This window comes from Pediculus humanus, genomic scaffold, assembly GCF_000006295.1.
Source record: "Pediculus humanus corporis 1103172108315 genomic scaffold, whole genome shotgun sequence".
In the NCBI taxonomy this organism is placed as follows: domain Eukaryota; kingdom Metazoa; phylum Arthropoda; class Insecta; order Psocodea; family Pediculidae; genus Pediculus; species Pediculus humanus.
The window spans coordinates 1,072,783-1,093,144 of record NW_002987884.1 but is presented as its reverse complement, the minus strand read 5'-3'; the positions used below and the strand labels follow the sequence as shown (position 1 = coordinate 1,093,144).

Below are 20,362 nucleotides of genomic sequence, written 5' to 3'. Positions count from 1 at the left end.
ACAACTTTTATTATTATTATTATTATTAGAAAAAAAAATTTTCATTCCAGGAAAAAGAGTTTAAAACAAAATAAGATTTCCACGTAATAACAAACCACGAGTCCTTGTAAAAAGAAAAAAAAAAAACAAATCAAAAAAGCAAACAAGGAAACCAACAAACAAACAAAAAAAACAACCGAAAAACCTGATAAAACACAAAACAAAACAAACGTTTTCGCGTAATTGATTTTAAATTTATGACGTCACAGCAAGCAAAAGGTGTGCAAAAATTAAAACAAACGGAACGCATTCGTACGAACGAACACGTTCGTACAAACATTCGAAAGTTTGTACGGTTTGTTTGTTTGTCTGTTTTGTTATTGATAATTTTTAACCGTTCGAACGGTTGTTAGGTAAGATTTTACAAAAAAAAATTATTTTTAATATTATTCGATAGAAAGTCAAAAAAGGGCCGTCCGTGGAATATTCTAGAAATTTCAATTTAAAAAAAAAAACTCGATTAACGATAGATCGATAGATCGATCGATCTATCGTTAAATCGATCGAGTCCTACCTCAAAAAAAAAAAAAAAGCAAGACAACCTGAATTCGGGTTGCAATCGGGTCTTATATATGTTAGTACATTAGCGAACGCCAATTAGCACGTCGCAACTTTTTTTGTCGTTGTTTGTTTATTTTGTTTTTCCGACAAATGACATTTTCACGATCAGTCGTTCGTTGTCGTAGTCTTCCACAACGCGTAATTAATGACATAGAAAAAATTTTATCTTCTGCTAGCGTTAATAAACGGTAGGTAATAATAATACCGTTCGAGTCGTTTTTTAATTAAACAAACTAAAAATTAAAAAAAATTAACGCGAAAATTTTTTTTTTTTTATTCAGTCACTACTAGGATTTCCATTGTTTTTTCAAACTGAGTGATTTTCGAGCGCGATAGGTGAGTACTTTTGGGGGGGGCGGTGGGATGGCAAATCCCAAGTAGGGGGTTAAACACCACCCACTCATCATATACCCGTCAAACGGTTTTTTTTTTTTTTTTTGTTTTTACCTTGGCCCTTTCGACTTTCGAATGTTTGTCATTATGTTACGTAACGACATTATCAATGCGCCAACTTTTGAGAAAAGGTTATAGTTTCGCAAAATTTTCATTGTCGCGCGCAAAAAAAAAACAAAAGTTTTCCTATTAACTTAACGTCGACGTGTAAATAGACAAACATTGTTTTTAATCATCTAAGATAATAATGATTTTATTAATATACTACCGCGAGCAACGCGCGTTTCAATAATAATAATAATAGTAAATTATAGTAGTTTTTAATTAAATTACATCAATTTTTAAAATTATCAGGTATTCAAAGAGTTCATTGAACTCTTTTCACTCGCATAATCGATTAACTGAAATTAAAAAGAAAAAATTTCTGGTGGTACGTCGATGCCATATAAAAAACTCACAAAACCGAATCGACCGAATTCATTTCAAATCACAACCCATTTAAAAATTCTTATATCGACCATTTAATCGTTCAATCAATCAATCATTCTCCTCCCCCTCATTGAGATTTTTCAACCTCACGACGCCATATTTAAATTTAAAATCTTAATCGAATCCTTTTTCCGACTCAAAAGTCATTAATTAGTAGTAATAAATACGAAAACGTGGAAACAGAAAAAAATAAAATGATTATTTTGCAAAACAGAAAATCCCTTTTCTCTCTCTCTCTTTCATCTTTTGTCTAACCTTTTTCACATCTCTCCTCTCTCTCTCTCTCTCTCTCTTTCTATTATTGTTGGACACGAAGAAAAAAGAAAAAAAAAAATTAAATCCATACATTTGTTCGTGTTTTTCACATCATCACAAAAAACTTTTCAAGTGTCAATAGCGTTATGTACGTGACGGTAAAAAAACAAAAAATAATAATGATAATAATATTAATAATAATAAAGTTTCAATGGAAAGAATCGGTTGTTGTTGTTGTTTTCAAGATCATTACCACCTTTTTTACGCGATTCTTTATTTGAACGATATTAGTATCAAAGTGGGATTAATCGCGATTGCCACGATATTTTGTGCGTCTCTATTAAAAAAAGGAAATTTGTTTACGTTTACATTTTTTATTTTTATTTTTTATTTTTTAAAAATGTTTTTCGTTGCGAAAAACGAGCGAAAATTAACGAACGTGTAATTAACTAATAACCGAATGAAATGCCGGAACTAATCGGGAAAAAAAAGTTTCGAAACGTTTTTTTTTTAAATTTTTTCCTTCGATAATAATAATAATAATAATAATAATAATTGACGAACGACGATTTACCCGCGTATCGCGTTTGTGACGTATGCAAAACGAAAATTATGCGACAAAAAATTTTTTTTTCTTTTTTTTTTTTTGGCATTTTAAATTTTATTGACCGCACTTGACCCACCCGAATTTTTTTCACTGTTTCGCATCATCATCATCATCATTATTATTATTATTATCATTATCATCAACATTGTCAACAACATCATCGCCGCCACCTGCCAATTAATCGTGACGTAATTATACGCCCAGACGTGTAATAAATTTTTAATATTAAATTCAACGGTTAATATTTCGTAGAAGTTTTTTTTTTTAAAAAAATTTTTAATAAATATTACTAAACGGTTAAAAATTATTTTCTCCTGCCACGGTGAAACATAAAATATATTTTAACGCCATGGAAAACCAGAAATCGGATAAAGAGGAAAATGATGAGAAAAATTCGAAAAGAATTTTAAGAAAAGAGTTGTTGTCTTCTTCTACAGATTTTCGAAAAAACTCAACAAACATGAACGAATCGTCTGCTAGCAGTTCGGATTTATCGACAACGTATTCTTGGTCTCCGATATCTTACGCTAAACATTCGTGCGGTAGTTTATTCGTCAAATGTTCCCAACACGGAAAATGGCCGCTCCTTCAAACGTTCACCAATCGGAAAAGTCCGCTCTATCAGAAAACGTTTCCGGGACGATGTGCGACGTTGAGAAGTAAAAAACCGGAAGATTATGTTATGAGACGTAAAAAATGGAATAAAGACGACGAGGAAAACGAAAACGTTTTGAAAAATTTATCGTTCGAACGAGAACCTGAGAAAACGTTATCCCACTCATCGGAAACAAAAACAAACGCGGGTATATTGAGTCGGAAATGTGGGAAAAAGACAAAAAACAAAGTCAAATTCGACACGAAATTTTTGAAAATGGAAAAATCGAATGAACAGACCGAATCTCGTTTCGCAACAACGCAAAATATGATAATCAAAAGACGTAATTCTTGGACGGATCGTGTAGGATTCGTGGAAAAAATCAACGAACAACAACAACAACAACAAAAAACAATCGTACATCGCGAGAACGTTTCGATATCTCGATCGAAAAATCGAAGCGAACGTGACGAAAGAAGCACGAGTTGTGACAAAACAAGTAAAAATAGTTTTACCAAGTCCGTGAAAATGGTTCAAAACAACGATGACGTGGAACCGTCGCGTAAATACGACAGGAATCACCCCAAAAGAAGTTTTAAAACGTCTGCAAACCAAGACGAAAGACAGAGAAAACGTTCGGAAAAAATTAACAAAAAAACAAATAAAAATTACGAATCCGAACCGGAAGACGAGAAAAAGGTAAAAAAAAAAATTTTTTTTACTCAAGCAAAACCAAAATAATAAATAATTTTTTTTTTTTTTTTTTTCGCGACAAAAGGTTTTGCAAAAACGCGACGAAAATTTAAAAATTAATTTACAAAACTACGATCAAAACGAAACGGAACGTCTTCGTACGATTGTCGCCAGTTTGTCAAACGAAACAAACGAACAAGAAGAAAAAATTGATTTTTTACAAACGGAAATTTTTTACCTAAGAAAAGAATTGAAAAAAAAAGATCGGGAAAATGTTAAACTTCACAGAGAAATTCACAAGCTCAAGGTACGGCGCCATTTTGTTTCAAGTTTTCCACGCCATTCTCGACGATTTCAAAGTTCAAAAACTTTTTTTTTTTTTTTTCTATTGTTATGTTTTCGTGACAGAGCGTTTTGCAAGATGCGAGAGTTTTCAAAAGAGAAGGAGATTTATTATCGAGTCTTCAAGAATCTCATGGAATGCCTGGACAATTTCAACAGGTTATTAACATTCCAAATCCAAATAAAAAACAAGGAGTTTCCGGAGAGTCATCCGATCACGGTCAAAATCACCATCAAATTGAAATTCAACGATTTGAAAAAGATTTCAGGTACGACTCCGCACACCAAATAAAAAAAAATGGCGTCTCTATTTATTAATTTTTTTTTTTGTTATAGGTCGAAACAATTAATTAAAGACGCCATTTTGGAAAATAATTTTCTTAAAAATTTAGATACAGTTCAAGTAAGAGAAATCGTCGAATCCGTTTATCCGAAAAAATTTTCAAAAGGAGATTATGTCGTGCGAGAAGGAGAAGCGGGTAACGTTCTCTATCCCCATCCCCTCATCCTCCCCTCATTCACCCTTTTCTAGAAATTTCGATCGAGTAATAATAATAATAATGATAAAATGACTTACATAAAGAATTTTTGATTCGTTCAACTAGGTTCCCATCTTTACGTGTCCGCCGAAGGAGAACTTGAAGTTATTAAAGATCAAAACGTCCTTGGAAGAATGGGTCCTGGAAAAGCGTTCGGAGAATTGGCCATTTTGTATAATTGCAGGAGAACGGCTTCCATCAAAGGTTTTTTTATATTGATATTGTTTGCGTTGTGTCCGATACGATTCTCGTACATCGTTTTTTTTTTTTTTCCAGTTGTGAGCGATGCTAAAGTTTGGGTTCTCGACAGGCAAGTATTTCAAAAAATAATGATGAAAACCGGACTTCAAAGACTCCAGGAAAATTTAAATTTTTTACGTTCGGTTCCCCTTTTACAATCATTGAACAATGAAGTTTTGGCTAAGATAGCCGACGTTTTGGAAGTGGTGAGACGTTCACTCTGCAAAAGATAGCATCAAATTATTTAATGAAAACGACAGACAGTGAAAAACCCAAAAAAAAAAATTTATTTTCAGGATTTTTACCCCTCGGGAGAACACATAATTCGTCAGGGAGCGACTGGAGATACGTTTTTTATAATAAGCAGCGGAAGCGTTAAAGTGACACAAGAAAAACCTGGAAAAGATGAAGAGGAAGAGATAAGAATTTTAAACAAGGGAGATTATTTTGGAGAACAAGCATTATTGAAAGAAGATTGCAGGACTGCCAACGTGATAGCATTAAGTCCAGGCGTTGAAGTTTTAACGCTGGATCGAGAGTGAGATTTGTAAAAAATTTTTTTTTTGTTTCAAAACAAACAAACAAACAAACAAATTTTTTTTCTTAGATCTTTCATACAACTCATAGGAGATTTATCCGAACTTCAAGAGAAAGATTACGGAGACGAAAGTAGAAATTTTGCTAAATTTTCCAGTTGTTCCAGTCTAACCGACAAACAAGGTACGTTTTTTTAATTTTTAACGGTTTTTTTTTTAAAAATAAAAAAAATTGATCGAACTACGAATAACTGTAATTTCAGAATTCGAATACATTAGACTACAGGATTTGGATATAATAACCACATTAGGGGTCGGAGGATTCGGACGCGTCGAACTCGTACAATATTCAAAAAATAAATCCATGGCGTTTGCTCTAAAATGTTTGAAAAAACAACACATTGTCGAAACAAGACAACAGGAACACGTTTACAGCGAGAAAAATATCATGATGGCATGCAACAGCCCTTTCATCTGTCGGTATGTTGCCTTTTTGTGTCCAAAGAATCTGCCAAAACCCCTAAAAAATTATTATCATTAAGTGTATGGTATACCAGTTTGTACAGAACGTTTAAAGATTCCAAATACGTGTACATGCTACAAGAAGCACTATTAGGAGGAGAAGTTTGGACGATACTCAGAGAAAAAGGTTGTTTCGATGATTACACGACAAAATTCATAACTGCTTGCGTCATTGAAGCCTTCGAATACCTTCACACAAGAGGAATCGTTTACAGAGATTTAAAACCTGAAAATTTACTTCTTGACAGCATAGGTTATACAAAACTGGTGAGGTTGTTATTATTATTATTATTATTAAATAAAAGAAAAAGAATATTAACTTATAATATTTTGTTCCAGGTCGATTTTGGTTTTTCAAAAAGAATCGGATTCAGTTCGAAAACATGGACGTTTTGTGGCACCCCGGAATATTTAGCACCAGAAATTATTTTAAACAAAGGTCACGACAGAGCTGTTGATTATTGGTCGTTGGGAATACTCATGCACGAACTTTTAACCGGAATGTTTGTATTCGATAACGTATTTTGATTTTCGGTAAACGAAAAAAAAAAAAAAACCCAAAAAAACTTGTTTTCGTAGATGTTTTATTTTAGAAAGTAAACGAAATGAATTTTAGACCACCGTTTGCCGCTCCTGATCCAATGAGAACCTACAACATTATATTAAAAGGAATTGACGTCATTGATTTTCCCAAACACATAACAAAGGGAGCACAAAGTCTTATAAAAAGATTATGCAGAGATTCACCGAGTGAAAGATTGGGATATCAAAGAGGAGGAATTCAAGACATAAAAAAACACAAGTAATAAAACAAAACAAATGAAGAATGAATGAATAAATCAATCAATGATTGTAATGTTTTAAATTTTGCAGATGGTTTCAAGGTTTCGATTGGTCTGGTCTAAAACAAAGAGCATTGATTCCTCCTGTTGCTCCAATAGTCAGAAGTCCGACAGATACTTCCAATTTTGATAGTTATTCAAAAGAAACTGTTGTGCCACCTGATGAGTTCTCATGTTGGGATGCAAAATTTTAACAATTGTTTGTAATCTCGATTTTTACGAATGAGAACTTGATTCATTCACATTCGAAACATTCCCTAACATTGCCAAACTCGAATAAAGTCTTCAAGACATGATGATCTTCAAAAATTTATACACCAAAACAAAAAATTTTTATAAATATAAGTATTTTCCCTTACTATTTTCTTTTAGATGAAATAATTTATAAAAATAAAACAATAGAAATATATTTTTATGAAAAGCAAATATAATATTTGAAAAGTTATACATGATAACTTTTTGATGTGGGGGAAAAAAAAAAAAGAAAAATTTTATGAAATTTGATCGTTCCTGCTTTTTTATTACTATTGAATAATGAAAAGAAAACAAAAAGAAAATCAATAATATGTCATATATCGACCACAAATTTAATTTTATCCGTAGTAAACGTTTAAGGGAATATTAAAAAACGTTTAAAAAAATTCTGAATTTTGTTTTACTACAAAGTTACCTCAAGGATAGAAAATGTAAAGTAGAGAATGTATTGTTATCACTTACCATATATATATATCTCAGGGTACTTGCAAAAAGGCCCACCATGATGTAAAATAACCCTTTTGTTACATTTAATCTCACTATTTCACAATCAAATTTCACATACAAGTTACTGACAGCAAGCCATTTTATTTGATCAATCATTATATAAATACATTTTCTTTCTCCACCAATACTTAAAGCATTAATAACACATAAGAAAAACACTTTTACCGTACCTTCAAAATGACGCGGAACACAAGAATAAAATTAAATTAATTTTAAAAGAATAAAATCCGGCGAATTAACATTCGATTGACTTTAACGAGTAACGTTTTCATGACAAAGGAAATTTTTTTTTTTTTGACTTACCATTGATTCGTCACGTTGCCCTTTTGATTGGTCAATTTTTTCGCATTATTCATCTGTGCTGAACTTAAAGTCTCAACATATAAGTTGTTAGTTGATTATTTATATTTTTTTCTTTTTCTTTTAATAAAATGCCGTCGGAAAATACTGAATTATTATTGTGTTATAACAGAGGTTGCGGTAATAGATTCGATCCGCTCAAAAACAACGAAGGTAATTTAAAAAAAAGAAAAAAAAGCATTAATTTTTTATAATTATTATCATCGTGTCTTTATTTAATTGAAATGTTTTACCTATGGAATTTTCTAGATGCTTGTACATTTCACCCGGGAAATCCAGTTTTTCACGATGCTTACAAATCTTGGTCGTGCTGTAATAAAAGATCAACAGATTTTACTGAGTTTTTAAACATAAAAGTATTAATTAAATTACCTCTAATACTTAAATGATGAATTGAGTTTGAAAATCCTTTTGACGTATTTATTTAATATTTTAGGGTTGCACAAAATCTTGTCATTCAAATGTAAAACCTCCACAACCTGAAAAACCAAATGTTGACAAAACTAAAAATGGTGAAGTCATTGAATACATTGCACCAAGAGTGAAAATGTCAACTCTTGAAAGGCCACCTTTTGATACTCCCCTTTTGAAAATGACTCCAGATGTATCGCCAGCTCTTAAAACTCAAATTGAAAATTTAGTTAGTCAAAATAATGAATCTGATAATTCAGGTAATTCATCAATCAATCAATCAATCATTTGTGTTTATTAAAAAAAATACATTTGCTAAAGCGATGATTCGAATGATGATCATACAGGTGAAGTAATGATTGGAACTGCGTGTAAAAACAGAGGATGTAAATCTGCATACAAAGGAACAGAATCAAATGAAGAAGAATGTGTGTATCATCCAGGAGTTCCAGTTTTTCATGAAGGTTTAAAATCGTGGTCGTGTTGCAAGAAAAAAACAACAGATTTTGCAACTTTTTTGGAACAATTGGGTTGTGAAAAAGGAAATCATGTTTGGGTGAAAGAAAATGTAAGATGATCATCATGATTGATGATAAATAAACATTTTTCATTCATTAATATCTGATGTTAAAATTAATTTACAGGATGAAAATGAAAGGACGGATTGTCGATATGATTGGCATCAGACAGGAAGTCATATTGTGATGTCGGTTTATGCGAAAAAATATCATCCAGATAAATCAATAATCGAATTGAATCCCATAAGGATTAAAATGAATATTTTTTTCCCAGAAAACAATTCTGCTTTTAATAAAGATTTAGAATTGTTTGGAGTAAGTAAAGAAAAAAATTAATTTTAATTTCCCCCCTCCCCCCCAAATGTATAATAATGTTGGATTTTATTTTTCAGATTGTCGACGTTGAAAAAAGCGAAATTAAAATGTTACAAACAAAAGTAGAAATCAAATTGAAAAAAGCTGAACCTGCTAATTGGCCTAAATTAGAATTGCCCAGGATTCAATCATAAAATGTTTTTTCTTTTTTTTTTTTTTTTTTTTCCCCTTAATAAATTAATCTCTCTTCAATCATCATGTCTTCTTCTATCTCTCTGTTTTATATATATATAATAATAATAAATAAAAATTTCCTCCATCTTTAATTAAAATTTTTTAAATCATCATCGTTTATATCGACGCACACGTCTGTACCACTTTTGCTCTTTTTCTTTTTATCAAAGTGAATAAAATAAATAAAAAAAAAAAAGCTTACGTATAAATATTTATTAATATTATTTCCCCCCACCAATCCTTCCCCTCCCTCCATCCCTCCCGTCCAACTTTATTGGAAATCTTCATCTTCCCAAGTAACAATTAATTAAGAAACTAGAGAGACAGAGAGAGTGACTGCGAAAAAAAAACAAAAAAATCATCTTTTTTAAGAAAAATCTTACTCGTATTGTTTTATTTATTATAAACTGATAATAATAATAATAATAATAAAGATGACAATAATAATAATAATTCACTAATTCATTCTAGTGATTAAAATTAAAAAAAAAAAAAAAAATTCAATAATAAATTAAATTCATTTTTTTTTTTTTTTTAATATTTAAATTAGGGAAAATAAAGAGTAGGGAATAATAGGGGTGGTGGTAATAGTAGTAGTAGTTGTGGTAGTGGGGGGTAGTAGTACTGGTAATAAAAATAAACAGTTTTCTATCCGATTCCGGAAAAGAAACGACGTAATAAAACAAAAAAAAAAAAAAAAAAAGTTTTTACACTTACTTTTCACTATTATATATAAATATATATATATATAAAAAAACAAAAAAAAAAAAAAATTCATCACTTCGGAATGTAAACTCCAAAAGTTAAATAATAATAATAATAATAATAATAATAATAATAATAATAATAATAATCGAGTCGGTCATGCGGCTGTTACGTACTAAACTCAAAGCTGACTAAGAGAGAATCAAAAAAAAAAAAAAATTGTTCTAAGGGATGAGGGGGGAGGGGAGAGAATCCGTTCGCATAACTTTTTTTTTTATTACTCGGTCCTCACAACTGACCTCGCACATAATTACTCCATATTTAAAAAAAAATTACTGGAAAACGAGAGCACTGAGAGAAAGAGACAGAGAGAAAAAGAAAGGAGAGGAGAGCGGAAAACGACAAGAATACAAAAGAGAGAGAGAGAGAGAGAGAGAGAGAGACGTGTGCCTTTCTTTTCCTCCTCCTCTCCTCTCCTTTCTTCTCCTCTTCGGCCTTTGACTACATTTATATACGCTAAAAGGTTTCGAGTCAATCATTGAGTACGATGTTATCGTGTTCGATGCCGAACGCGTGGCGAAGCGAAACGTGACGCACGTGTACGTCACGTTCGTCATAAAAAAAAAAACGAAACGCCTACACCGCGACGAGTGTAAACATTGTAATAATAATAATAATAATAATCACGGACCCCCTTTTTTTATTACGCGTTTTAAAACTTCGACACGAAATCATCAGTCAATTGATTGACTCGAAATTACAATCCATCATCATTCATGCACACGCACACGCACTCGCACGCACGCACATTATTGTTTTGCTTTCTCTTCTTCTTCTTCTTCTTCTCCTCCTCCTTGTCCATCTGAACTGATGATGAAAAAAAAAAAAAATTCATTCACCAACGATGTTTATAAATGTTTTTCTCTCGTAAACCTCTCAAAACCTGATGGGGAATAAATTCCTTGCTCCATTTTCACACACACTAACGATAACTTATTACAAATGACAATGATGATACTGGTTTAATACATTTTTTGCTTTTCTTTCTTTCTTTCTTTCTTTCCTTTTTTTTTTTTTTTTTAACTGACAAGTTTTTGATTTTGTTTTGTAATTTCTTTATTAATAAGGCGCAGGTCGTTGATTTCTACCTCCTCCACCACCGCCTCCGCCTCTTTGTTTGCCCCCTCCGAAGCCACCTGCGAGAAAAGAAATAAAAAAAAAAAAAACATGAAAAAATTGTTTTTTTAAGAGGAGAAAAAGATGGAAAGTGAAAAAGAACAAGAGAGAGAAAGAGAGAATGCGAAAAAAAAAGTTCCCGTGTATCTGCAAAAAAAAAAAAAAAAAAAAAAAATCTGCGTCGACATCCAACAACAAACACAAGATTTCACTTCTTGAATCCACACGACAAACGAAAAACATAATTGATGAGTCAGTCAACATATGTCGACTCGACACAACCACCTTCAACTTGCAGCAAAAAGAAAAATGGATCGAATAAAAAATACAATTTGCCACTTTCTACCTATGGTATATCAAACTGACGACGACGACGACGACGAAGACAACAACACAAACGGAGGAGAAACTACCGCCGAGAAAAATAAACAAACAAACAACTTTTCAACCGTGACGTTTTACAAACCTAACAAAACAAAGACAATGACAAAATTATCCGACGGGTAAAAACGGCGGGAAGGGAAGTAACAACAGGAACAACGATAAACACAAACAAGAAACATAACGATCCACAAAGATTTTATTAGATCAAAGGCGGGCAAAACATTTCGAGAATACGACAAAACAACACAAACAACAACAACAAGAACACAGACACTCATTATCTTCATCGAACGAAACAAGGAAGGGAAGTAGTAAGAAGGAAAAAAGTAAGGAAAACAATACAACGGCACACGCCTTCAGAGGAAAAAAAAAAAACATCAATAGTAATAATAATAATAATAAAAATGTGACCGGAAACGGAGCTACGCCGACTGACACATTTCGATGAATTTCCACGACGACTCATGATTCGGCCAAAACTTTAAAAAGAATGAGAGAGACAGAGAGTGAGACAGAGAGTGAGGGAGGGGGGAGAGAGGGAGAGAGAGAGAGAGAGAGGGGGGGGGGGAGAGAAAAAACAAAAGAAAAATAAAAAAGCGACCCTTAAAAAAAAAAAAAATTCATTAAATAAAATATAATAATAATAATAATAATAACAACAACATGGTTCCCACCACCCAAAAAAATAATACAAAATATACATTTTTTTTTTTTCTCTTTTCCCCCATCACTTTCATTCTTACCTACCTTGGGCGAAAAAAGAAAAACGTTAAATGAATGAGAAAATAAATAAAGAAAAGAAGGAATGAAGAAGAAGTGTACACACACATACACGAAACACATACGTTCTGTTAGAAAGAGAGAGAGAAAAAGGAAGAAAAAGATGAGCAAGAAACGGAAATGATTAAAATCGTCATCATACATACTGGGAAAAAAACCGAAGCAAGATGATGATGATGCACAGTAATGAGAAAGGAAGAGAAAGAGAGAAAGAGAAAAAAAAAAAAAACAGATCACCGAACCACCGACCCAATGAAACACGAAATAAAAATTATTATTATTATTATTGCGTTGTCCTTACTTTTAGTTTGCATGTTGCCAAACATTTTTCGGGTCAGTCAGCCGCATCATGATTGTATGTGTCAATCGGCTCTGCTCCATTCTGTATAAGCACCACTAACTACAACAGTAAAAAAAATACTGAAAATCTGGCTCATTATTCTCAATTGAAAGAAAGAGAGCGCGCGAAAGAGAGAGAGAGAGAGAAAAAAAAAAATAAATAATAAAATAAAAAGTAAGACAAAAAAAAAAAAAAACGTCATCAATCAATCAATCAATCGATCGTTTTCTTTTTCATCCCCTACGCTTATCAATTATTCTTATCGTCATTGTAATTGTTGGTTGTTGTTGTTGTTGTTTTTATTGTTATCGATATTGTTGTTGTTAATATTATCATTTTAACTTCGGATCGTATTGTTGGGCGTTACGGGGTCGTCAGGGCACGCGAACCTTCGTCAGTCACGGTTACCTCAGAACAAGCCATTTCAAAACCTTTTTCAATTGTTCGTTTGGGTCACCGACTCCGTTTTGGACACCACGAAAACACGAGAACGACACACGTTCTATTTAGGTCTTTTGAAATAGCTCGTTCTGGTAAAGTTACTTTTGTTTTGTTTTTTTTTTTTTTTTTAATGTCTGTCCGAGGTGATAAATGCAACAACAACCCACCTTTGCCTCTTCCTCCGCGGCCACCGCCGCCGCCGCCGCCGCCACCTCCTCCTCCATATCCATCGTATCCACCGCCGTAACCGTACCCGTCTAAAAAAATTTTTATTTTTCAAGTCTTAAAATTACCACCAGAAAAGATAAAAAAGAAAAAAAAAAAGAAAAACAAAACGGCATCTATTCTTCTACGTCTTTCTCGCTCTTTTTGCATTTTTTACATTTCCTCGATACGATAATAATAATAATAATAAAAGATTAGGAAACTCACCGTATCCACCGCCGCCGCCGCCGCCACCTCCGCCATAACCTTGATTATAACCTTGACCGTAACCGGAGTAATCGTATCCTCCGTAGCCACCACCGTAACCTCCTCCGTTGTAGTATCCATCGTAGCCGTAGCCACCTGTGAAATTTGAAAAATGTCAATTTGAGTAACATATTCGCGACAGATAAAGAGAAAGAGATAGAAATAGGGGAGGGAAAAAAAGAAAGATAAATCAATTTATATGTAATAATCCTTGCCTCCGTAACCCCCGTATCCTCCCCCGTAATTTCCGGCGTATCCTCCTTGATTATTCCAACCACCTTGTCCTCTCCTTCCGGGACCTCCGCCTCGCCCTCTGCCTCCTCTACCGCCGGGCCCTCCTCGACCTTCACCAGCTTTTGGATTTGCTTTTTTCACATCGACCTATAAACGACAGAAACACACATTTCATTGCACTTTAAAAAATGGAAAAACTTTTACGAAATTTGGCGTTTTATTGATCCTTTCAGAGTGGAATTTTCATCACCGTGTGGGTGTTCAGTAGCAGAACTGGTGTAAAAAATTTTTTTTCATCATAAAAATAACAAGTATAACATTATTAATAATAATAATAATAATAATAATAATAATAATAATAAATAAAACTCACTTCTTTTCCGTTAATCGTTTGTTTCGGTTGTTTCAACAAATCGTTTGTCACTTGCTCCGATTCAAACGTGATAAAACAAAAATTTTTCTGTTGATTCTTCTGCTTGTCGAAAGGAAGTTCAACTTCGAGGATCTGCAACGTCAGAAAGAGACTCTTGAGTACAAAAAGAAAAACTTTTTGTCTTTTTCCTTCTTTTCGATTACATTTACGCAATCGATCGACTCTCAGAAATGATTTTAAAAAAAAAATCACGACTACTCAGAAGCAAAACTGGCATGTTGTTAAAAAAATATCATCATTCGAATCGAATAGAAAAGACTAGAAAAGGTTGAGGAGGAAGAGGGGAGGGGAGGGGGTTCGCTCACCGTTCCAAATTGTCCGAAAAAATTCCTTATGTCTTCTTCCGAGGTTTCAACGTCTAGACCTCCAACAAATATTTTACCATGCCTCGCTTTGGCTTTTTTCGGATCAATTTTTTTACAATTAATTATGTGGTCGCCGGCCGCCATGACTTTTTCTATTGATTCCACGTCTTTGAAAACTATGAATGCAAATCCACGGGATCGTCCCGACGCGGGATCCGTTTTGACGCTCACGCTTTCGATTTCACCAAATTGACTGAAATGTTCTCGTAGTTCCTCTGCGAATGAGAACAAGAAAAGAACGGACAACATCATTAGACACGGCCGTTATGACAATAATAATAATATTAACAACAATAGAAAAATCAGGAAAAGAAAAGATGAGAAAATTTCGTGCCTCTTTATAGTAAACGAAAACTTTTCTTTTTTTCTTTTTCTAGAATTTTGTCCTTCCACTAATTGAGGTGTATAAGATCGGTACCTTGATACATCTCACCCAGTGAAAGGTTTTTCTAATTTTTATTCTCGCCTTCGATTATCGAAATTTGGAATTTTTTTTTTTGAACCAAAACTCGAAATGAATTGAAACGAAGGCACAAAACGATATGAGGCACTCTCGAATAAAAAAAAAAAAAAAAGATGGCGAACAAGAAAACAGAGAGAAAGAGAGAGAATAAATAAGAAATATTAACAAAATACTTACTATCCGTTGTTTCCCAGCTCAAACGTCCAACAAATAATTTTCTAGAAAAATTTAAAAAAAAAAAAAAAAGAAAAAATAAAATAAAATAAAATGAAAAATCGTTTTAAATAAAATTTTAATGGTAATGGTAATAATAATAATGTTAAATTTTCATCTTTACTAATTGATTCATTCTCGATTCTTGTTATTATTATTTATTTCGATTTCTTTTTTCTTTTCTTTTCTTAATTGATATCATTATCATTATTATTATTATTTTTCAATTTTCAAAACTCAATAAGGAGCAGAATAAAACAAAAAAAAAAATTATTTTTCCTTATTGTTTATTGTCCTAATCTTATTCCACTGACACTACTTTTTTCCTACCCCCCCCCAAAAAATTTCTATTTACACGTTCACATGCACGTGTACACATACGTATATAAAAACAATTTTTTTTTTTTTTTTTTTTTGCAGATTCCATTAATCTTTAGGAAAGAAAGCTTTCATGTTGTGTTAGAAAGTGAGAGAGAAAAAAAAACAAATAAGCTATCAAGTTTTCTATTACTATTATTATTATTTTATTTTTCTTCAGACGATCGAAGAAAGAGAGAGAGAGAGAGAAACAAAACAAAAACAAAAAACCTCGACATTTACACGACATTTTTTCGAATGAATAATAAATTAATTTTTTTAAAATTTTATTTTCATTTTCCTTTTATATTATAATTAAAGAAACAAAAAGAAAAAGAAGAGAAAAACTCGAGCGACTCTTGAAAATTCTCCATTAACGTTCATTTTTGTTTTTCTATTCTCGACAAATTAAATGTAATCAAATATTCTTATACTTTTCCAACAGCCGCGTTTTTCTTTTCTTTTTGTAATTTTCTGAAATATAAATATGAGCTTTTCACATACTTTAATTTTTCCCTATAAATAGAAATTCAAAACCTTGTAATGCGTGTGAATAATAATAATAATACGTAGAAAAAATTTGATTGTAATTAAAAAAAAAAAAAAACAAGAAATAGTACAAATAATAATAGTGATAATAATACTACTTTTTCCCCCCCCCCCATCAAACTCAACTATTCCCCCTTCCCCCCAAATAAAACAACAACAACAACATGACGTCATCACTAATTTAATGAAAATTTTTATTTTGTCAAATTAATTCAATTATGGAATCTGCAAAATTTAATTACTATTTTATTTTCTTAAATAATTCTGCTCCTTTTTTTTTTTTTCTTGTTGATTTTTCGAGAAAAAAAAATTTTTTTTTTAAAAAAACAAAAACAAACCCAAAAGGAAAAGAAAAAGAAAAAAAAAAAAAAAGTTTCTTTAGGCTAAAAGTTTCGAGAATTAAAAAAAAAAAAAAGAAAAAAAATATTTAAAAAATTGTTTTGTTTGTTTTCTTTCTTTTTCTTTTTCTTTTTTTTTTTCCTTTAATAATGCAACAAAAACAGTTTTCTTTTTTTTTTTTTGTTGAAAAATAAATAATAAAAAATTTAAATAATAATATTATTATTATTTCTTTCATCGAACAACAACAAAACTTTCAATTTTTTTTTTTTTTTTGGAATTTTATGAAAAACTCATAATGTAAAAACAAATATTAAAGTCATCAAAAGTTTAATATGGTAAATTTTAAAACGAGGCAATAACAACCAAAAACAAAATAATAATAATAAAGTTGTTTTCGTTATCGTTATTATCATTATTAATATTTTACTCGATTTTATATATATTGAAATTGAGAATCTTGAAAACTCAGAAAAGCTGCTACAATAAAAAAAAAAAAAAAAAAAAAAAAAAAAAAAAAAAAAAAAAAAAAAAAAATTGAGAGAGAGAGAGAGAGAAATAAATTTTTTTTTTTTTTTTTGTATCGGAAAATTGAAATTGAAATCTTGAAATTTCCCCAAGTTGAAAGCAGCAGCCTCTGAGATGAAAACAAACTTAGAACAAACAATTCATCTCCAAACAATTAATATCCAAACTGAATCTGTAAAACATTATTAAACAACAAAAAAAAAAATTTTTTTCTTTCTTTCTTATTTTCTTTCTATCTTTCTTTCCTTTTGTCTTATTATATATTACATGAATTAAATTTCATCTGAAAAAATTTTCTAAAAAAAAAAAAAATTTTTTGTTTTCTTATATTTTATCGATTTGAGAATGAGAGAGAATTCAATCGTCATCATCATCATCATCATCATGATCAACATCATCTTGTAAGAAGTTCAACAATGGATTTCGGTCAGAATGACCAAAACAAGTTACTATTAATTTCAACATGAATTCAATTTAAAAATTAAACCTTTCGAATAAAAATCAATTTAAAAAATTATTTGTAAAATTATTTAAGAGAGAGAATTTAGAATTAATTATTATTATTTTTTGTTTAAATTTATGAATTGATTTTGTTCATTTAATTCTTTGGTTCTTTGAATTTAATTTTTTATTTTTTATTTTTTTTAATAAGAGATGTCATGTGCAAAACCCACCATGGGTCTTCCTTCGAAGTCAGGCATCTCCATATCCATGTTGTTCCATCTCCTCATATCACCTAAAGAAAGGAATCATGTTAAAATTAAGATGAAAACTTTTTATTTATATATAGATATAAATATATATATGTGTGTAATTTCTTTTAATAAAAAATTTGCATGTAAATATATATATATATATATTTTTTTTCCTTCTCGATAAGTGTTTAATCATCATTTCATATGACAAACCTATATTTTATTTATTCAATTATTATTATTATTTTCTAAATAAAAAATAAAAATTATTTTATCATCTCGATAGAAACTTCATTTACCTCTGTTGAACTTTAAACATTTTAACTGTTTTTTTTTTTTTTTTGTTTTTTAAAAAAGAAACATACACTATTTTATTAATAATACTACAAAAATAAAAAATAAAAATAAATAAATAAATAAAAGTTTCATTCAATTAAAAAAAAAAAAAAATCAAAAACATTTTCATAAAAAAGAAAACTATACCTTGATAAAAAATTGAGGTCCAAAGTTAATTTTTCATGTACAAATCAATGTGCCAGTGCTACAGAGAATACTAGGAGAAATTTTTTTTTTTTTTTTTTTTTTTTAAAAAAAACTTTCACAAAAAGTTTTTCCAACAAATTTAACTAAATTCTCAATTGTTATTATGTTTTGTTCGAAAAAAATATACCAAAGACAATATGAAGAGAGAAAAAAAATATATCATTTTAATAGAATAGTAATTTTGTGACCTCTGAAAAAATTTCAAATTCAATTTTCTGACAAATAAAATCAATTTTATTATTAATTAATTAATGAACATTAAAAAAAAAAAAAATGAAATCAAAATAATTAATCAATAAATGTTGTGTCGTTTGTTCGATAAACAAATTATTTTTTAAACAACTTGGGTGAATATTCGTTATCGCATGTAAAATAAATAAAAACTCTGTAATAATTTATTTCAAAATCAATAAATAATCAATTATTTAATACAATTATTAATTAAAAATTCATAATAAAAAAAAAGAAAAAAAATATTTATTATAAATTTTCTTTTCTTTTTAAATAAATAAATAAATATAAATTTACAAAAGACAAATCATTTGATAATCAATTGTAAATAAAAATAAATTTTTTGATAATTTATAATATAATGATGATAAATTCAATTTCTAAATTTTTTTATGTATGAGTTTTTCTTTTCTTTTTTTTTTTCTTTTTCTAAATAAACAAATATGGATTTAATTCAAGGTTATAAATACGCAAAATAAAATGGATTGTAATTTTTTCTCCTCTCACTCTCTTTTTTTTTTTTGTTTAATTAAAATCCACTTTTGAAATTTCATCGTGTTATTAATTAGAAAAAAGAAAATCGATTGATTGAAAAGGAAAATGTAAATATTTATATATAAAAAATTAATTATAAATTAAATAAATATTGCGTAAATTCATTAAAAATTTATCATTTAAAAATAAATTTTACGGTTGTGAATAATCATTCGAGAACATGCTCGACGCCATGTTTGATTTATATTAATTCAATCAATACTTGACATGTTTTTTTTCCCAATGAGGAAAAAAATTAAATAACGTCTTTTTTTAAATATTATTTTACGTAAAATGAAATTAGACATTTAAGAGAGTTTAATAATCAAAAAAATATAACGAGATGGATATTTTTAATGATGGAAAAAAAACGGATAAAATTAAGTTTGATCGTGTGAGTTAACGTATTAAAATGACGCCGGTTGGATAATACGAACTAATACGGTATTAAAATAAAAAAATTGAATTAACAAATACATTTTCATTAACTCATACGTTTTAATAATAATAATAATAATAATTAAAACTCTGTACCATTTTAGAAATTGAATTTATATCAAGATAAATAAATAATTCACATTATTGATATATATGTTACTCGAGATTTTCCCACAAATTCAAAAAAGAAAGAAAAAAAAAAAAAATTAACTTGATTTACCTGTCGTCATTGTTTGTTGATTCTGTTGTTCCATTTTCTGTTGATCCATTTTGTTGTGGATCAGGTTCCTTCATTTCTGTATCTCCACTTTCAGCCATTTTAATAACTTTATGACTTAATTAGAGCACTAAAATAAAAAACTACTCTACGAACCAAGCCACACAAGGCTGAAGACAAAAAGCTAAGAGGGCGATGCGAGTTCAGTAAACGTTTAAAAAGGAAAATCGTATCAAAGGAAATTCCATTGGCGTTATTTCCACTTGTATTTTTTCTTTGTTTTAAACGTAACTTATGTTTAGCTTACGTGTAAGTAATTTTTAATCTATTTTTTGTATCTTATTGCCACTTTCTTTAAAAACTTTATTTTATTTTTTAATATTTTAATATTTCAAAATATCAACGTTTAATTAGTGCGTGAAGTTTTTAATAAGGAACAAAAAAAAAGAAAAAACTACATCGAAATAAAATTTAAAATTTGTTACAAATATTACCGCACATATATATAAAAAAATGGTAAGAAAACGTTAAACATTTGTAACGAGTGGCGTTAATTTTGAGTAATTAATTTTTTTTAATAAAAGACAATTAAATAATAATTAATTAGTATTAAATTTTAACCGTGATTATACGAAAACGAACGTTAAACATTTTTTAAAAAACAACGAAATTC

At 29.9% G+C, this 20,362-nt stretch overlaps 3 protein-coding genes across 3 annotated transcripts; 2 read left to right on the top strand and 1 right to left on the bottom strand.

Annotated features, from left to right (window-relative positions):
- Positions 1-2,693: 2,693 nt before the first annotated feature.
- On the top strand, positions 2,694-6,847 carry Phum_PHUM596920 (cGMP-dependent protein kinase, isozyme, putative; the record flags this gene model as incomplete). The annotated part of the gene is made up of 13 exons (XM_002432638.1): positions 2,694-3,638; positions 3,718-3,939; positions 4,041-4,243; positions 4,311-4,453; positions 4,580-4,717; positions 4,790-4,959; positions 5,050-5,291; positions 5,361-5,473; positions 5,553-5,769; positions 5,847-6,078; positions 6,151-6,314; positions 6,428-6,613; positions 6,685-6,847. The coding sequence occupies 13 exons, from the start codon at positions 2,694-2,696 to the stop codon at positions 6,845-6,847; spliced, it is 3,138 nt and encodes a 1,045-aa protein (XP_002432683.1).
- A 999-nt stretch (positions 6,848-7,846) lies between these two features.
- On the top strand, positions 7,847-9,213 carry Phum_PHUM596910 (Integrin beta-1-binding protein, putative; the record flags this gene model as incomplete). The annotated part of the gene is made up of 6 exons (XM_002432637.1): positions 7,847-7,928; positions 8,025-8,131; positions 8,212-8,446; positions 8,534-8,754; positions 8,831-9,019; positions 9,097-9,213. The coding sequence occupies 6 exons, from the start codon at positions 7,847-7,849 to the stop codon at positions 9,211-9,213; spliced, it is 951 nt and encodes a 316-aa protein (XP_002432682.1).
- A 1,864-nt stretch (positions 9,214-11,077) lies between these two features.
- Phum_PHUM596900 (RNA-binding protein squid, putative) lies at positions 11,078-19,790 on the bottom strand (the record flags this gene model as incomplete). The annotated part of the gene is made up of 7 exons (XM_002432636.1): positions 11,078-11,127; positions 13,512-13,646; positions 13,775-13,931; positions 14,158-14,289; positions 14,523-14,797; positions 15,223-15,263; positions 19,693-19,790. The coding sequence occupies 7 exons, from the start codon at positions 19,788-19,790 to the stop codon at positions 11,078-11,080; spliced, it is 888 nt and encodes a 295-aa protein (XP_002432681.1).
- Positions 19,791-20,362: the final 572 nt, after the last annotated feature.